Source organism: Falco punctatus, assembly GCF_963210335.1.
Source record: "Falco punctatus genome assembly, chromosome: 9".
Classification (NCBI taxonomy): Eukaryota; Metazoa; Chordata; class Aves; order Falconiformes; family Falconidae; genus Falco; species Falco punctatus.
The window spans coordinates 5,297,175-5,316,304 of record NC_137589.1 but is presented as its reverse complement, the minus strand read 5'-3'; the positions used below and the strand labels follow the sequence as shown (position 1 = coordinate 5,316,304).

General features: G+C 37.9%; 1 protein-coding gene across 1 annotated transcript; it reads left to right on the top strand.

Moving 5' to 3' along the window:
* The first annotated feature begins 75 nt into the window (after nucleotides 1-75).
* LOC308069983 (disintegrin and metalloproteinase domain-containing protein 9-like) lies at nucleotides 76-18,892 on the top strand. Its single transcript, XM_080403180.1, has 22 exons — nucleotides 76-736; nucleotides 3,468-3,565; nucleotides 4,480-4,556; nucleotides 5,170-5,248; nucleotides 6,191-6,267; nucleotides 7,874-8,093; nucleotides 8,607-8,672; nucleotides 8,754-8,825; nucleotides 9,505-9,677; nucleotides 10,174-10,258; nucleotides 11,390-11,511; nucleotides 12,392-12,563; nucleotides 13,405-13,494; nucleotides 13,997-14,192; nucleotides 14,312-14,417; nucleotides 14,617-14,791; nucleotides 15,204-15,284; nucleotides 15,910-16,015; nucleotides 16,970-17,102; nucleotides 17,540-17,603; nucleotides 18,110-18,162; nucleotides 18,506-18,892. Exons 1-22 carry the CDS (start codon nucleotides 667-669, stop codon nucleotides 18,582-18,584), a joined length of 2,394 nt encoding a protein of 797 aa, XP_080259306.1. The 5' UTR covers nucleotides 76-666; the 3' UTR covers nucleotides 18,585-18,892.
* Nucleotides 18,893-19,130: the final 238 nt, after the last annotated feature.

Below are 19,130 nucleotides of genomic sequence, written 5' to 3'. Positions count from 1 at the left end.
TGGTGGCAATGTGGTTGCAGGATGCCTCGGAGGATTGTTCTGATCCTGGAAGAGCAATGAGCTGCACAAAATTACTTTGGTGAGGAGAATTATCTTTAACATAGAAGGGGCTGGGTAAGATCCCTGTTTGGGGGACTTCCACATGTTTATGGGATTTCCATGCATTCATACACATTGTATTTTTGATATTTTTAAAGTAAAGATGAAAAAATGGAGAACAACAAGCTGAAATTTCAAACAGTAGATTGTTTTATACTAGAGGTTTTTTAACTGAGCTGATAATAGCCAGTATAAACATCCTAAACATTGTATACGTTGGTAGCACTATTTTATGTTTCTAATCTCATATGATCTCACTGTGGTATCAAAGTCCTTTAGAACAAACCAGTTTGATCCCAGCATGGGTTGGTCCTCTCTCCAATCAGCGTTTAAGGACACGCTGCTTGTTATTTGCCTTAAGCTGCCTAACCAGGTTATTTTGCAAGCCTAATGGATTAAATTTTACTTCCCATTTCCTTAGCAGAGACGAAGTATCGGAGTACTTTTTCTGTTGTTTACCATCGGAGCAGACGGTTCTTGTTCCTCTAGTTCCCTGGTGCAGAGCAGCTAAGAGCCAGGTACACAGTCTGCTCAGATGCTGTACTAGTTTCTCCAGCAAACCTAATCATGTTAAAACACAGCCTCTTTTTGTTCACTTTTGGACTAACTTTAACTGGAAAACCTTTTTGGATAAAAGGTAAGTTTTCAGCTTTTGTTACATACTCAGAAAGTTTCTCCAAGTCTTCTTGTACGCTCCAGTCCTGATCATAACGATGCACACCTTTCAAATCGAGTCATGGCTCTTCCCAGCTGTTAGGCTATTAGCTGACCTGCTAATTGAGAAAATCTTGTTCGGGAAAAAGGTGTCTGGAAAAGATTACGTGTTGAACCTTTTTATAGTTGAGCTCTTTGTGTTTGTTGTGGGTTTTTTTCTCCAGGATGTATAGGTAGGTAAATACATCATCTTCCATACAGGACACGGGTGGTGACAACTGCAGTTACTGTCACTTTCATCAATAGTACAGACTGTAGAAAAAGATTTCTTCTTCAGGATTGTGAAGGAAATGCCTACAGTTCTGTTTCAGTGCCTCATTAACTCATTTCCATTTATGATTTGTCTTCAGATTTTAGATTTAGCTGTAAGAACCGAAATATTTCTCAGAAAGTGATATTTTTATGATGCACATTAAAGACCTGCTTTCAGGTGTCAAAATTTAAATTGTTAGAACCGCGTTTCCACTGCTAGCTCAACACACATTTAACTCATGAAGCAGAATGGATTGTGTTATTTAGGTAGTGAAATTATTGAAGATTAAGGGCAAATTCAGAAGTAAATACTGAGCGCCAATATTCTTTGCAGACCTGTTCACTAACAGCAACTTCCACATTTTGATTGCAATGGCAGTCTTTAATGTTAAACATGTGCAGCCTGCAGCTAGCTTATAAAAGCCCTGATGTTACCTGATAGGTAGAGATCATCATTACACTGGAGAATCCTCCTCCCCACTTTGAATGGGTGATTACGTGGCTTCTTTGCAATTGTGAATTCCTTTCACAGGAACGTGGGAGGCTGAGGGTGAGTTTGTACTGCCATAAATGAGAAGAAATCTCTTTGTTTCCTTATGAAAGAACAATTTAAGAGGGAAGAAACCACTTTTGTTGTTAAAACCCATGTTGTTGATTCTGTAGCCTGTTTAATAGCAACAGTTGTGTCTCCGCTGATTAAAGTCAACACTCAAACCAGACTGATGAGCTGACAAGAAAAAGGAAGATGAATTCAATTTCACGCAATTTTTTTTAAAGTCACTGGAGGTTGGTTTTGACTTTATAAAACCACTTACCTGAAACCAGATATGTGGAAGACTTCTCATCTTTAGCTTCCTGCATTGGCATGATGTTCTGGAGATAATTGTGATATGATTTAAATGGCCACAAACCTTTTGCAAAGGTTTGACTGTCACTTGAACAAACAAAATGCAGCGTTAGGTGATGGCAGGAGGCAGCATGGTGAGCCAAGACTATACATGCAGTGGGCGGCAGAATTATATCCAGAGGACAACTGCAAGTATTCCTCATTCAGGGCAAGGGGGGAAGGAATACGAGTAAAGGCATTTATGTGGAACGAGAGGGCTGAAGGGAGAGTTGATTTAATCAAGGAAAGGGCCGAAAGAAGTAGAAGTATGAGCAAGAGGGAGAAGAGCAAGTGCAGGACCTAACAGCAACTCGAAGTAGTTGAAGAAAGTAAGAAACATCCCCCAGTGTATTTAGGGACTGAAATTATTCTCCTGGAGATACAATATTCTCCAATTATCTGTCTAACAAGTTCTGAAATATCCTGGCAAAGTTGGACCCACTATTGAAAACAATTGTACCATACAATTACACCAGGTCCATTGTGCCAGCCACGCCTAGAGAGCCCTGCTGTAGATTTACGGATCAGCACAGTAGTCCTGGCACCAACAAGGTGATTTCACAAAGCTTGAAGGAACTGAATTCCATTTGAGATGTTTGCATCTCTTGCAGTTAATTTTAACTGGCCAGCTACTTAAAAAATTACTGTGATGGCACAGATAGGTGGACAGAGATGGCAGCTGTATAATTTTTTTGTCGTACATCAGGTTAAAAGCGTAAGTCATGGGAGAAAAAAAATGTTTCGAAAATTATAGACAAAATTACAAAATTAATAATCCAGAATAAGTGAGAATTAAGATTGTTTAAATCATGTGATAGTGTTTCTTTATGTGCTTCAGAAGAACCCAGCTTTAACCTGAAGTTAATTTTTTTTAATCAATTTGACTATTCCTAAACTTTCTTCGTCACTATCAAAACATACACTGAATACAGGAAGGCATCTATTTATTTTATTTTAATTTTTCTTGTTCTTGGAATTCTCTATTATGTTAGTGTCATATTCATTGAGGGGTTTATTTTTTAAAAGACTAATCTATTTGGTTTGATACTGTCTATATGAAGGAATGAGAAGAGTCTGACCTATTATCCAAGCTTATAATGTAACTAAGACCAAGAGTCAAAGCCAAGATTGCCAGCCAGTTTTGAACACCCTGTTAAAGAAAAGTTTTGCTTGAATTTGCAGGTTTTAGCACTTTACATCAGTTGTTTGGAGTGGTGTAACCTTGAGTACAGTCAAAACGGCATGAGGCCACATTTTAAACACTCAGAAATTAAGATTAACATGGCCATGAATCAAAATGTTGATTTCTGAGACATTCCAAGCATAATCCAAGAGCTCTGGCACAGAGCAGCCCAAACTGAAGCATGGGCAGTCAGGTCCTGTACTGGTGAAATTACTCTTTCTCCATTTACAGCCAGATTAGAATGGTCTTTCGGCAATCACCACTGTGCAGCTGCCAACGTAACAGCTTACTTACCCTTTCTGATTCTTTAGACATTTCAAACTTTTTTTTTAGGTGTATCTTCTGAACAGACATCCAGACTTTCTACATTAGAAATAATTATTCCTCGAAGTCTGACAGGCAGAGAGAAACATCACCCATTTTTTCATGAGGTTTGTCATTCTACCTGATTTTTTCTTCTGATGTAGCTGTTCTTCCTGATACTGCCCTGTATTACACACACACACGCAATGTATAGTATACATATTTTTGTGAAGAAATGTGCCCTGCACTCATTCTTTAGATTCTTAGTGTTTTCAACTAGTGTTGAGTATATTTGTTCCCCAAATGTCTGGGATTTCGGTCCAAGCTAGCACCTTTCAAGCTTCTAGTGCTGTTAACAGCCTATAAAACAGGAGGGAGAAGGAACATAAAGACTATTTCCATTTCCTCTGAGCTGGATTAGATGTTGAACTTGAACCATGCTGTATGTGTTATTTTACTCATGGAACCTGGCCTTTGGATAACCGGAGGATTTCAGCCATGTAGCACCTAAAGGGCTGGTGCTTGCTTTGTAGAAACGGTCCCACAGAGTCGCACAAGTTAAACAAATGAGTTAAAAGAGAAAGATCTGAGCCTTAATTCTTCAGTTCTGAGGTAACTCTCTTTTGTGCTAGATAATGAGTCCATTACTGAAGTGACTGTTAATGAAATAACATTAGTCATCTTTGTGCAAACCAATTAAGGTAGAATCTGTGAGTTGTTCATCCGGCTACCAATGATTAACATAAGGAGTGTCAGGAAACACGGTGTGGTCATTGGACAAGGAGTGCATACATGGGCCGTGCCCTTCTGCCTTCCAAGTGAAAATTTATACGGTAATAGAATTTAAACTTTCCACAGGGAAGAACATAAAGTGTGCTGCTGAGGCCAAAATATAGAAGGCATGAGGGTTAGGAATCTGTGTTTTGGTAGACACTTAAATCATACGTAGTAGCTGGACTGCTCTTCTCCAACAAAACATGGAAGGGACACAACCAAGTAGAAAAACCACCTGATTAAGTGGTATCTTTTGTTCTGTTTCCAGGAGCATTCAGATGACAATCTTTCTTACTCAATTAAAACCAGAAATGGAACGTATCTTCTAAAACTGAAGAAAAATAAGTATGTGATGGAGTGTTCTAAGGAATCATACCGTCTTGGGAGTTAATTGCATACAGAGGAGTATTTTTGTACTGAAAAAACCCAGAGGAAAACATTTAAATGGCAGATTGTAGTAATTACAAAGTTACTCTTAAACATTGTCTCTGTTATGATACAAATAGAAGGGAGTAATATTTTTTCTTGTTATGAAGAAATTTATTTCAATTAATTTTTTATTAGCAGCACAATATAGTACATTTCAGAAAATCCTTATGGACAATTCAAATTCAGTTCAGTGTTAGCTTTTTATTGGGGGGGGGAGGGTTGTTAAACATGTTGTATTTGAGGAAATTTGTCTGTTATTGTTTCTCTTTCCTGAGCCTGTAATAGTCCAGGCCCTGATGCAACGCGGTCTGTTCAGATCCTACTCTAGGGGTATTTTAGTTAAAATGTTTCAAAATAACTTATGTTCCAAATAATGCAGCTCATTTTAAGGTATTTTATTTCACATCTGTGGATTTTCATAATGATTTAGCATGAGTGTGCTGCTAACAGAATGTAGTACTTACCAAGATTCTTGACTTTTCTTGCTTTCTAGACTGTTAAAAGAACTGTAGTTTATTTTTGTTTCCAGAAAGCTTCTTAGTGAAGACTTTATGCTGTATACATATGGGGGAAATGGGAAACTGGAGGCAACACAGTCACAAAACGAGGTATTGTACATAACAAAATATTGCATCAGTTTCCTCAAACCAGGGAAGCCAAGCTTTATGAATTGAAGGCCACATGAACCATTTGATAAAACTGAAGATGACAAGGACGTGTGTGCATCTAAATGTATTTTCAAAGCGATAGCAAATGCACAACCATTAATTCTGAGTGTCTTCGTATCTCTATAATAGGACAGTGAAAACTGGTGACATTTTTGGCAGTAGGAGGGAAAATGAGTGATGCATGTAATGTAACTACAGAAGAAAAATATATTTGCTGGGAAAGAGGCTTTTGTGCGTTTTCACATTTGTAGCATTTCTGTTTAACCGATACAAAACGTAAGGTTCTGTGTCTTACGGGGGAGTGGGCTGTTTATGGGGATACAGCACCACTGTTTTCCAGGGTGTGAAAGGAGATGCCAGGAGATTATGCCAAGACTGAATTTGAGCTACCTGATTAGGTTGCATTTCTGCAATTAAAGGTACAATGGCAGCACCAAAGCTCTGTCGGTTTTAGGTCCTGTATCAAACAAACCTTATAAATGCTGTTGAACTTAATTTCAACTTTAAACTGCATGTGAGCTTAGTGAGACTTAATTGGGTGCTTTGTGCATGGGAGATCTTCTCAGATCAAGCCTTTGAGAGGAGTCTGTTTAAGAACAGGATGAGCAAAGTAGATGAAAATATTTTGCTAAATGATGGTGATGGGTTAAACTAAAAAGCTGTTGTTTTCTAGAACGAAGGGACCAAACACTATTGTAGGTACTCATGTCAAGTAATATTTTACTCCAAGAAGGCTGGGATTACTTTTAGAATAGGGAACTCTAAATTTGTAACAGCCAGCCTTGATGTCATGCAAATAGAACGGTTAGTTAGAATATAAGTTTGCATGTGAAGCCAACAGTCTTATTTTGTCATTAATTATGTGGTTTTGTTGCATTTCAGACACACTGTTACTATCATGGCACTGTTGAAGGAATTTCTGACTCAATGCTTGCTCTTAGCACATGTGATGGCCTTAGGTATTACCTCTTGCTTTTTACTTCAGGATAATTCATAGTGCAGTACCAAAGTAAAACAGTAAAAAACAGTTGCTATTCATCGTACTGCTGCAGAGAAAACACCATCCTATCTTGCAAAAATTTTTTACAAGTATTTCACCTTTTTGTAAAGCTGAAACTCTTTACAGGGTTTATAGTTTACCTCAGCTACCACTTTTCCCTCCTTTTCCAAAATTCCTTCACAGAAAGAAGATAATGCCAGAGGGAGCATCATCTAAATACAGGCAGAACATGGGCGTGAATTGAGGCCTTCGTTACTTGATGCAAGTGTCTTGACCAGAGATACGTTTGTAGTAGAAATGCTGTCTGATGATGCTTTCGCTGAACTTAAAACACTCCTGCAAACAATTCTGTCTTATGAATTAGGCATGTTTCAAAAGACAAACCATTTCCCTGAAAAAGTTTTGACCAAATTTGAAGCAGATTTTTGTGTTTCAAATACAATAAAATTACATTTACATTGAGAAACGTAAAAGGGCCAGATTAATGCATCAAAGATGGTTGTGTTCTCCCCGCAGAATCAGTCCGTATGAGTTGGCAAAGGAGATGGCATGCACAGCAAATTGTGCAGATATTCAGGATGTTCTTAGAGCGTGTCCATGTTCCACTGTGTTCACTGAGCCTGGCTTTTTAGCAGCAGTTTGAACGTACTTGTCAGTTGTAGTAGCCTTGTTCAGTTTGATGGCTTTTTGACAAGCAGGAAGAGGCAAATGGGGCAAAGTTCACCCATCTCTCACGTACAGTAACACAGTGAGATGCCACTCACAATAAATGATATTTCCTGGCATTCTTTTAAATGAGGAATAAAATGGTCAACGTACTGGTACTCCAGGTAGTGCTGGATCTCATGAAACAGAACAGATACTTCATTTTGGCTGTTCTGCAAACTTACGCAGACTCAAATCCTTTGTTTACTTTGTATTCACATTTTGGAGGATCTTCCTTCACAAGACTGTAACTAGAGAATTCTTGTCCTAAATATAGTTTTGAGATGCTGGAGAACAAGATAATAGCTTCTCAAAGATTTTGGCACAGCAAATGGGCATGTATCAGGTGTTCCTGAGCCATGGACAAATGCAAAATCTTTTATACTTAGGGGCATTCAGCAGTGCAATACTGCTGTTGCCCTCATAAACACCCCAGTGATTGCTTTTAGCCTCTCTGTCTTAAAAGATACCGTTTTCTAAAATGCTGAATTAGTTAGCTGCATGGGGCTAGAAGTGAGACTAAAGATCAGGACTAAAAGAGATCCTTTGCATCAGCTCTTTACCCACAATCCAGACTCAGTAACAATTTGGCTTTTTTTTTTTTTTTTTTCTTTTCTGATTCAAGGAGCCCACACTTGTGTATGACTGAGTATTTTAAACAAGTTCTGTTTTGTCTTTTGAGAACCTGTTGGGCATTTGAACTTATATCCTATATTAAGATAATTTAAGATAATGACATATTTCAACATAGCGGTATGAACAGTTCTAGTTTTTAAGTATCCAGCTGTCATTCACTCACCTAGTCATAACCACAAGGGAAAAAACTGTGGAATAATTTTTCATTCTTTTATGATTATTAGAGGAATTCTCTACATTGGTGGCAAATGGTATGGAATGGAGCCGCTCAACACATCCAGCACATTTGAACACGTGTTTTACCCATTGGAAGATATGCAGGATATCCCCTTCCAATGTGGTGTGCTGAACGTCAGCCTTCATCACGAAAAGATGCTTGTGAAGCACTCTGTGAAATACGTGTTCTTATCAAACAGTACCTCTAGCAGGGAAAAGCTTTTCAGGGTAAATACATTTCTGTTTCTCTCTTGAAAGCTGCAGTCTAAGCCATCTTGTCAATCTTTTCCAGCAGCCAAGGTCTCCAGAGCTTTGGCATGGGATTGCTGCAGGTGGGTTTGGCCTGGCAGGCCACTGCCTCGTGGCCTTCATTTTCATGGACCCCAAACAGCTGAGAGTACTGCTAAGGAAAACCTGAAATAGAAGAACAGCACAATGGGAATTTAAGATAGCTTGAAGCAATCCTTTAGCAGAAGAGCAGAGTGCCCAAGACAGTCATGGGTATGACACGAAAGGCACGGAGCTGCCATTCAGCTCATGCCTCCCCATGTCTGACCACATGTGAATTACTGACATTCAGATGTTTATGTGGAAATCTAAGGCAAATTGACTTTTAAGGCCATATTAAAACAAATTCATCATTGCTTTGTAAACACATGAAACGAAAATCGTGAGAGAGATAAGTAAAAACCTGGAACTCATTATTTATTATGTTAACTTATTGTGCTTTTTAATTTGCAGAAGAAGCGAGCTGTCCTGCCACAGAAAAGCTATGTGGAATTATTTGTCGTTGTGGATAACAACAGGGTAATGATAACATCCAATGCTAAATACATTTTATTACTTCATTAAATTTTTTCTCTGACATTCTCATCTGCTATTTTACAGTTTTTGATGAAGAAATCTGATCCTGCTGCGGTGCAAAGGGAAACAGTTGAGCTGATTAATTATGTTGATGGGGTAGGTCAGATACAGTAGTTTCTCCTTTATCATAGTTTTTTTCAAAAGAACAGCTAATGCAGTTCTGAAGCTGTGTTGGAATTTATACAACAATTTGTAACACGTTTAAGGCACATCATGAATTTATGCACTAGTCTTGTAGCGGTACAAGCAGGGGGAGAGATGCAAGATGCTTTAAAACAACTTCCACGTGCTCCCAGACTTTTGACTGCTCCAGGAACATGAGGTCTTTGCTATGTTTTACATTTCTAGGAAGAGTATTTCTCATGTATGTAGTTTTTTATCAAGCGAGCTGTCAGCGCTGTGAACAATTCCATAAGCTCTCTGATCCTCTGTTCCCAGCTTCTCTTCTAGATAATTAGCTAAGGAAATGAATGAACATGGTCTTTTCAACTTCTCAAACTGAAAGATATACTTAGGTACCTTCACGAAGAAGATTTCCTTCGGTCATATATTCTTTCCTTATTTAGTTTTATATTATACATATTTTTATTTCGTTTGTAATGTATAAATGTATTTTAGTTTATAAATACAAATACATTTAGTTTCAAAGAAAATAAAGTTATGTCTCAATCATTATGTTCAGCATATTGTTTACTCAGTAGTAGTGATGTAAGCTTTTGTAAGTCAGTTGAAACAGGCTGATGGACAGTAATTATCTTTTTTTTTTTTTCCCCAGATGTATAGAGCATTAAATATCCAGATTGTTTTGGTTGGATTAGAGATCTGGACAGATACAAACCATATATCTGTAATGAATGGTTCAGCTGGAGATGTACTGAGTAGATTCGTTTCTTGGAGACAGAACGATCTTCTTAAACGATCAAGAAATGATGTTAGCCATCTCATAATGTAAGTTTTCATTCAGTGGAAAAGCTAGCCATGCTGCAAGTGTTGTTAACGTATATGATTTGGGGTTTACATATGAATGAAAATATAACTGGAGTAAAATTCACTCACTTTCCAAGCTGTTTTAACCTGGAAAAATGACAAGGAAATATAATCAAGTCTTTATAGTTAATCAACTCTAGGTAGCTCTGCTTGGGTAAGGGGACTGGAGCAGATGACCTCCAGAGGTCCCTTCCAACCTCAACCATCCTGTGATTTTGTGAACTCAGAAGCACTGACACAGCAGACTTAGGTGACTGATCATTAATTTCAAGTTATGTTATTCGGATATTCATTATTAATTACAGTGAAATCCTGATATGGTGATAAATTTCTTCTTGACTTCAAGACGACCAAATTTTGTCTTGCCATATTTGTTTCAAACTCATCAGTGTCTTTTTAGTAGAAATCCCCATTCATCCCCTCCTTCAACAACACCTTCAAACTGCTTTTGTTGCAGAGGGAGAAGTTCTTACGCTGGATCCATCGGAATGGCTTTTGTGGGTACTGTCTGCTCACAAGTCCAGGGAGGGTCAATCAGCACTGTAAGTACATAATGTTGTGGTTAAGGAAGAAACTAGCACAGGAGCTGCTAAACTGTCATAGATATGCTGCTAGCGAGACAAAGAGGTACCTGGACAACTGTAGGCTTTCCCCTGTGTATTTACAAAACCTAGAGTTGTAGTTACTGCTATGGCCAGACATTGCTTCCACAGAGGTACCTTCCAGATCATGCTAATAAATAACATGCACTTTGCCGACCTGTTTTGTCAATTCACTCTGGCCTTGCAGACTAGGCTTGGAGTTGTATGGTTTCTTTTAACTGGGTTTCTTACGTGAAGACTTGTGCATATTTTACCTTTTTTTTTCTTCTTTTAAAGTATTTCCCAGTTTCTCTCTTCTCTCCTCTTCACATTCCAGTCCACTTAGCTCACGTAGTCCTGAAATAATTTTTTGATCACCTTTTGTAATTCATCTATCTCAAGATTGCACAAGAAAAGCCCATCCTCGTATCATTAAAGTTCATAAGCACAGTGGTTTTGGAATGGGAATACAGTTACAAAATAATGTGTATTTTTTTACTCTTTACATGGATAGGAAGTGAACATAGTGCACTTCAGTGTCTGGAATTCCCCACAGTAATGCTAAACAGGCAAAAATGTTAAACACAGCAAAATCAGTAAGAATCTAATTTTTTTCTCCTTCACCCCTGGGGCAGAACCAGTATCTCCAGCAGTTCCTGTCCTTACAATATGGATGCCACAACACTGTGGACAATCTAAGAAGTAGATTCTGTTCTTTAACTGTATGTCTGTCATTGAAGACTCCATTGAAATCATTTCATGACTAATTAACTGTGTTAGAGTAGAACAGAATAGAATAGAAAAGAATAATTTCAGTTGGAAGGGACCTACAGCAATCATCTAGTCCAACTGCCAACTGTTATTATTCAGCATATGATCCTAATGGAAGGAATAGAAAGAGTGGCAGAATTGGGCCCTACCTGAAAATAAACGGTGACAAATTGTGTGTTCTCACTGCTTTTGCTCTGCAATATCATTTAGTATTCTGTCTTCGTAGACTCTGAGATTTGTGGCTTGAATAAACCAGTAGGTAGAAACGCAGTATTTTCTTTAGTTGCACATTGTTTTTTTAACACTGATTCTCTTTATTAGTTGAATCATTACAATATGTTACGTCACGCTACAGTAGTTGCACATGAATTGGGGCATAATCTCGGAATGAAACATGACGATAAAAGGTGTCCTGCATCCTATATTATGCACAGCACAGATAAGTAAGACTTCCAGTTATTTTATTTTAACATTTGTTAGTTATCTGCAGTGACTATGCCTTATCAGCTGTGAAACTCCCATGAATCTTGAAGAACTTTTGTGAATGGGGAGTTGTTTGAAAAGTTTAATCACGGAAGTGAATTCACTGACTCGGGACTTGACATAATTTTAATTTATTTGAAATGATATCTGTTTTCCAATCCAGTCATTCTTTATTTGTAGCATTCCTAAAACCTTGGATTTTCTTAATTTTATTTTATTTTTAATGATAGCGTGTTGCTGGGTTTTTTACGCTGCTGAGAGTGCTTTACATATATTCGCTGGGTTTGTGCAAACATGCATCATTCACACAGAATCTCTTAACAGTTAATTTAAACAAAACCTCTCGGCTTATGTTTCTTTCAGTTTGTTTTTTGGTTTCCCCTTAAGAGAAAAGGATCATATTATTTTGCCTGTCCACATTTGTATTAATAAATCAGGGTAATTGAATACTGGCCAAAACTACTATTAGAAGATGTATTCCTGAGTTCTTAGGGACTCCATGTCAAGGTGAATGTCTTTCTGGAAAGTGTTTTTTAATTACACATTTTTAGACTCAGTACAGACAAGGAATTTCTAAGGCCTGTTTTATAAAGGATACCAGAATGGATAATCTGATGGTCTCTCTGGCTTATAAAAGTCCTTGCATTTATGTTATACATAGTATATTTAACTTCTAGTACTGTACTGTAATGCAAAATAAAGTAAAAATGAAGTATCTCATGATCTCTTAGCATTATGAAACATGTTTATTATAGACTGACAATATTTTAAGGGCTTGAGTTGTATTTTTTTGCTGTAAGCAAAATATTTATAATAAAAAAATAATGTTATGCTTTCCAGTGGATCCAGGAATTTCAGCACCTGCAGTGCTGATGATTTTGAGAACCTTATTCTAAATGGAGGAGGACACTGCCTTAGAAATCCTCCCAAACCAAGTAATATTTACAAAGAACCTGTCTGTGGTAATAATGTGGTAGATAACGATGAAGAATGTGACTGTGGCAAACCACAGGTAATGAATGAAATTCAACTGTATACTTGTTTCATGTTGTTATGGTTTACGTTATATTTGTTGTATAATACTGGCCTTTTGGTATCCCTGATTTGCATTAATAGAGGACTTCTCCTTGTAATTTTACATTTCTGCAAGCAATATGAAGTTAAATCTTAGTAAAAGCCTAAAATCATACTTTGATTTTGCTATAAACTCAGTTGAGGGCTACTGGCCTTCACAGAACTTTGAGGCAATGCTGAGAAAGAGGTACCTTTCAGTGAGGAGTATGTGGAAACACCATTTTTGTGCTGGTTTTAGTATCATGGATATTTCTGTTACATAAAAGAGACGACTCATCTACAGAGGAAAATGTCCCTCAAAGAACGGGATACATTGACTCGTTCTTTAGAAAATTAGTGTCTCAAAAAAGACACCAATAAATCGAAAGGCTGTCAGCAAACACTGCTATCTTCAAAGTTACTAAAAGATACCAACATTTCCCTACATCAAACTGCTAGTGTAGCAGAAAAACAAGATGGGCGAAGGGGTGATAAGAAATGTTATTTAAAAACCGGTCTATTCCGCTTCTTTTAGTGTCCGCTTAAAGTTTAAACCTACCCTATAACCCCTGTGCCACAACACGTCAGAACAGATGTTTTTCTGATGACTTGTAGTAAAGAAATACAGACAAACTGTCTATTGGTTTCTGTTACAGCAGAACGCTGTCAGCCTCTGGGCATGCCAGAGAGATGGCGTGTTTAAAGTTTCCTTTCTCCGTGCACTTGGTTTGATGATGTACTTTCCTAGCTATACAGTGAGGTAAAAACATTGTGTCCCCTTGTCCGTGCTTGTTCTTCAGGAATGTACTAACCCTTGCTGTGATGCTGCAACCTGCAAACTCACGCCTGGATCGCAGTGCGCTCAAGGACTGTGCTGCAAGAATTGTAAGGTAGGCTGTTTTATTTAGCTAAATTGATGCTATTTCCTAGTGATTTTTAATGTTTTAAAAGAGGTATCACAGTACTCTTGACATATTGTCACATTATCAAACTACATTCACCAGCAGAGTATGTAAACAGAGAATACATGCCTAACAACTCTTGACTAGCAGCGAAGAAATAAAATGTAATCTGTGTCATCCCTCGTAGGACGCAGGAGCAATCAGTAGAAGTGATCTCCACTGTGCAACACCAAGGCTGTGATAGTTGGCTGCTTGTTAATTTGTACTTGTGTACACATTTGCACGATTTACCCAAGTCCTCTGCAGACTCAACTCATAAACTTGTGGCCACACCACATGACACTGAAGTTTTAGATATTCATTAGCTATCGATCTGAAAAAATATTTTATCTTCTTTAAAATCACAAAAGGTTCCCAGCTGTCCTTGTTTCACATTAGAACTTCTGTTGTTCCAAAATATAAGTCGGGTGGCGTTCCTCTCTGGTTCTAGTTTAAAGTGGCAGGAGCCGAGTGCAGATCGAAAATGGATTTCTGTGATCTACCTGAATACTGCAACGGAAGCAATGCCTACTGCCCAGACGACGTTTATATCATGAATGGTTACCCATGCAACAACATGAAGTCATATTGCTACTATGGAGTATGCCAGAGTTTTGATTCACAATGTGAAGCTATATATGGAAAAGGTATGTTTATAATTTAATGTAAAGAGACTTGTAGTCTCCTAATAGACAGTTCTGATTTTTCTTTCTCATATTTTTAAGACAGTGTACTGGCTTACTAAGTTTCACTTTTTTTTGCATAGGAGCACGAAAAGCACCTGATGTATGCTTTGAAAAAGCAAATATTAAAGGAGATAGATTTGGAAACTGTGGAATGAGTGGTGGAATGTACAAGAAATGTCCTGTTCAGTAAGTCACCAGCAAATAAAAGCTAACCTTGAGATGTTCAATGTGAAATATACATTCTGTTAAAAACTCTTAAAAGCATGAGATTTAAAAGATTATTTCCTTGACGTGCAAGCTAAAAACTTTGACTGGATGGTGTATTGCACTGATCCAGGTTTTTTTTCTGTTCACCTTGTCTCTGAGTGTCATTCATTCAATACAGGCATAGTCTGTGCGGCAAGGTCCAGTGCACCTCTGTTACTCTTCAAAATCTTCCTGCTTGGAGTGTTGTCAATAACGCATCTGGTGTTTTATGCTGGTCTTCTGACTTTGACTTAGGATCAGATGTCCCTGATCCTGCTCAAGTCCGTGATGGAACTGCCTGTGGAGAAAAGAAGGTAAGATGAATCACAGCAGCATTACAGGATATATTCCACCAACTGGAAAGTTCTTAACTTTCAAAAGCATTACATAGCTCTCTTATTTTTATGCCATAATATAATAAAAAAATCTGCTTTTTGAGATGAACATATGCAATGAATTAGCTCTTCAAAAACTGGTATGCTACAAATCAGTGAAGTACATTATTAGTTATTCAAATTACTCACCAAAATGCATCCACAGACTTAAGAAAATCTGAGACAAACACAGCTATAGAACTGTGAAGTACTGAATGTTCTAGCAGCCCTTTTTCTTGACATTTAAGTAAAAGCTTTAGACATGTAAACATATACATTTATATTGTATATTTATAAAAGGATGGGATTTTTTGAACTTTTGTGTTTGAAAGACACTAACTACTTTTTCCAGGCCTGTGTAGGTTTTGAATGCGTTGATGCAAGTCGTCTGGGCTACAACTGTGATGTAAAGGAGAAGTGTAACGATAATGGGGTGAGTAGATGGCATTTTCATGCCCTGTTTCTAGAAGACAGAGATAGGTGCAAAATCCCTGAATAAAAGCAATAACCAGCCAGATGGATTTGGTTTTTTTCTCATCTGTATGAAAAGTTAAGTCCGCTTTTTAATCTGTAATTCATGTTGCCAGTATACTGTAAACCTCTTAGCACTAACACTGAAAGACATTTCTTCTGAATTGCCCTAGGGAATTTTCTAACACTACTGAGCTGTTGAACTGTAAAGGGAAAATGTTCCTTTGAGGAGGACACGCTAGTGATTCCTGATGTATGTCTCCATGAAAAATCAAAATGGAGTCCAAAGGTTATAAAAGTGTCTTCTCTGGACTGTAATCTATGGCAGGCGAATAACAAAACAGAAGGTTAATTTCTATAGAGAATTAACTTGCGCTGTCAGTATCCCTCAGTGTTTTGGGATGTTATGGAGGGGGAGATCTTATTCCCAGTTAATACTTCATGTATTTCTATGCAATACTGTGCAGTATTTCTTGTTTCCACATGCAATTCTTAATGTGGAACTCCAAATATAATACTGGAGGTTGAAGTGGCAGCTTGCAGAAAGGCATTGTTCATTTGACTAATCCCTGTCATATGGACTGTAGGTGTGTAACAACAACGGGAACTGTCACTGCAATTCCGGATGGGCGCCTCCGTTCTGCAACGAGTCAGGCTACGGCGGCAGTGTTAACAGTGGTCCAGCTCACATAGGTAGGCTAGTGAAACTGGCCTTCATTCTGTCCGCACTGTCTGGTAAAATAACTACTAATAACTAATGGGTGCGTGCATGTGTGTGTGAGTCTCTTTTCAACTGTTTTTTTTTTACTGCGTGGGACACTTAATCATGGGCTGACTTGAAAAACAAACATTATTATCTGATGTGCTTGTTAGTAGACATCAAGGAAGCTGGTCCAAGGGAGAATTTGACCTCTATTTACTCTAAGATAAAAAGCAATACATTAGTTCCCTAGAATTACTGTTACATTTTTTAAATAGTTAGATATTTACTTAGGTATTTAAAACGGAGTTCTGATAAAATGGATGTAATAGAGGAAGACCATCACTTGAGAATGAAACCAGCAGCCTTTTTATATGGAAAGGGTCCTCACAGGAATGAGAGAGGTTAACAAGGTGCATTGGCTCATGTAAGAGCCCTGAAATTCTGCAGAGGGAAAATGGAGTAGATTTTGCTGGCCTTTACACTGAGAGACCATGCAAAACCTTTTCCCTCTCTTTGTTCACAAGCAAAGTTCATCATCTGTAGCTTTGTGAGGCAAAAACCAATCCATATTATGGGAAAGGGAAAACATGGTTTGTATTAAAGGCTTAGGAAGGCAAAGAAGACATGCAGACCAGTTGTGGGTAAGCAAATACAAAATAAATTTGTCTGCTTTAGAATTCTTGAAAAAATACATGGAAAAGGGTAATGTTTGTACATCATACAACATGGGGTGAGTAAGGCAGAAAGAATTGGTAATAACATAAGGCCAAATCCTACTTTTCTGATCACAGCATTTTATAAATTTCAGTGAAATTACTAGTTTTAATCCATAATAATTTGAAGATTGTAGTTTTTATAACAAAAGGTGGTTTAGCAGAAAAAATGCTTTAATATGAGGTTAAACAAGATTATTATTTTAAATTATTTCAATTCTTTTTCTCTAGATACATCACTTCGGGACGGTCTGCTTATTTTTTTCCTCCTTGTGTTGCCAGTTGTAATCATTACTGTATTAGCAGTAATGAAGCATGATGCAATAAGAAGGTGGTTTTGCAGGAAAAGTAGAAGACAACACAGGTATTTTACTTATTACAAATGCGGATTTCAACACTTTGGAGCATCCTCCAGATTAATTCAGCAAGCCTGGTAGATGCTTTAGCTAGACAATGAATTCCATACCTCCTAAAAGAAATAGACTTTGCTGCTAATAGTAGTAGTAGGTAGTTTAATAGCCAGTGCCCTGCTATTAGGTAGTTTAGGCCAGATGCTCCAGTTGTCACTTCTTGAGCATTTTTTCCCAAAATATATTGCACTTTTCTAACTGTTACTGATAATTGTATTGCATGGACACAGGGGCGCAGCACACTGAAATTATCTGTCAAAGCCAGAAAGGGGTGGAGTCAGAAACAGAATCCAGATCTCTGAGCTATAGACTTGTCCCTTGAAAAATGCTGCATCCCTGATGGCAGTTAAACCAAACGGGGATTTTCCTGATGATGTGTTTTTTATTTCAGGGACAACAATGTGCAGCAACCAAAGCAAAGTAACGGCCCAAGTCATAACGCAAGAAATAAACAGGTAAGATAGATGCATACTTGCATTATTTTACGTTGAGTAATCTGAATTATACAGTGCCTTTTCTCTAACATAGTTACTGATGACTTTGTGACTTTCTGATACATTGAAACCATCTGAATATATATTATTTAAAATAATTTATAATGTGTTAGACAGGATTTCTGTTTGGGTACGTATGAGCTTTATTGCCTGCCCTGTCAACACAGGCTGTGAGTGGTATGGGATGGAACAGGCTGCAACTTAGCAGAGCAGCCAGAAATTGAGCTCTGAGTTCTGTGGCCACATACCAGAGAAGCTGCTTAGCCAGGCTGTATATCTAGCTCTCATAAAACAAAATAAAAGTTATCAAAACAAAATGTTGTGGAGAATATGGAGAATGTATCAGGAAATAAAAGTTTTCTAAATTTTCCAAATTCTAAAATGCCATTAGCTTAATACTGAATAATTAGCTACACTTTGAAATCTGTGTTTTCTGTTAACCTGATCTTCTGCAACATCTTTTCCAGCCTGCCACATCAAGTCCTGATTTTTTGACAACGTTGCATTTTCCTGGTCCAAGGTTTGTAGTATTTAAAACCACCTTTACTTCATATTTTCTATGTTTACATTGCTGTATCAAGTGAAGTTCCTAATGTCTCATGTCCCACTTAGGAGGATTTTTCATGCAGCTGCGTATGAGATGTAATAGATTAAACGCTTGAAGGAGAAATGTTGATTTACTGCTTGTATAGAAAACATAACAGCACATGTAAATGCTACAAGGGAGAGGAAGGGGTAGAGAGAGTTAAATATATGCATAAATGCTAGCAACTGTATTAAAATTATAAAGAACTAGTTTAGAAATACCAGTCAGTTGTCTCAAGCCATGAAATACTTCACAAAATGTGTTTTCCACACTTCAGGCATCTAGCACAGACCCAGATTCCTGCAGCTCCTTCAAGACCTCAACAACCCCCACTCCCACCTACACCAACTGTCTGAAAAGTTTCTTGGGAACCCTCACCCAATTCTGACAAGTAACTGGTCTGAAAAAAAACTTTAAAGATTGCAATCCTCCAGTCCTCTCCTCTCCTTGTGTAGCCAAAACGCCTTCGGAAAGCATGTACCTCTGGAAAATGACCTGATGCCAAGAGGCACCAAACACAGATTTTGTAACACCCCATTATTTTGCTAATTGCTGCTGGCTATATTTGTGCCTCTTCTACCTCACCTCTTGATTATTTTTAAACCAAAAGCCTGAAGTTCAACTCTTGTTAGATTAAATCTGTAACAGCATCTGAGAACAGGACTCTTCTGAAGTGCAGCTTTACTTGCAGGCCAAAGAGAAGTGAACGCAGTTATTTACAGAGTTTATTCTCCTCTAGTCATACGCCGCTGTGAAAATTAGAATGTAGATTGACCTCTTGGGAAGCCCGCAGTCTGCCCAATTCCCGGAGCGCTGTCTCAGCAGCACACGGACCGCAGCTGCACCCCACATGCCAGGCTCGCCGACAGTTCCCACGTGTTGCTCTGAGCCTTGTCCTCGGC

What these genes read in the sequence shown, in the direction of transcription:
- LOC308069983 (XM_080403180.1), top strand. Translation starts at nt 667, where the DNA reads ATGTTAAAACACAGCCTCTTTTTGTTCACTTTTGGACTAACTTTAACT. An exon ending in CTAAAACTGAAGAAAAATAA is followed by an intron (nt 4,557 to 5,169) that starts GTATGTGATGGA and finishes TTTTGTTTCCAG; the next exon opens with AAAGCTTCTTAGTGAAGACT. An exon ending in GCAGGGAAAAGCTTTTCAGG is followed by an intron (nt 8,094 to 8,606) that starts GTAAATACATTT and finishes TTTAATTTGCAG; the next exon opens with AAGAAGCGAGCTGTCCTGCC.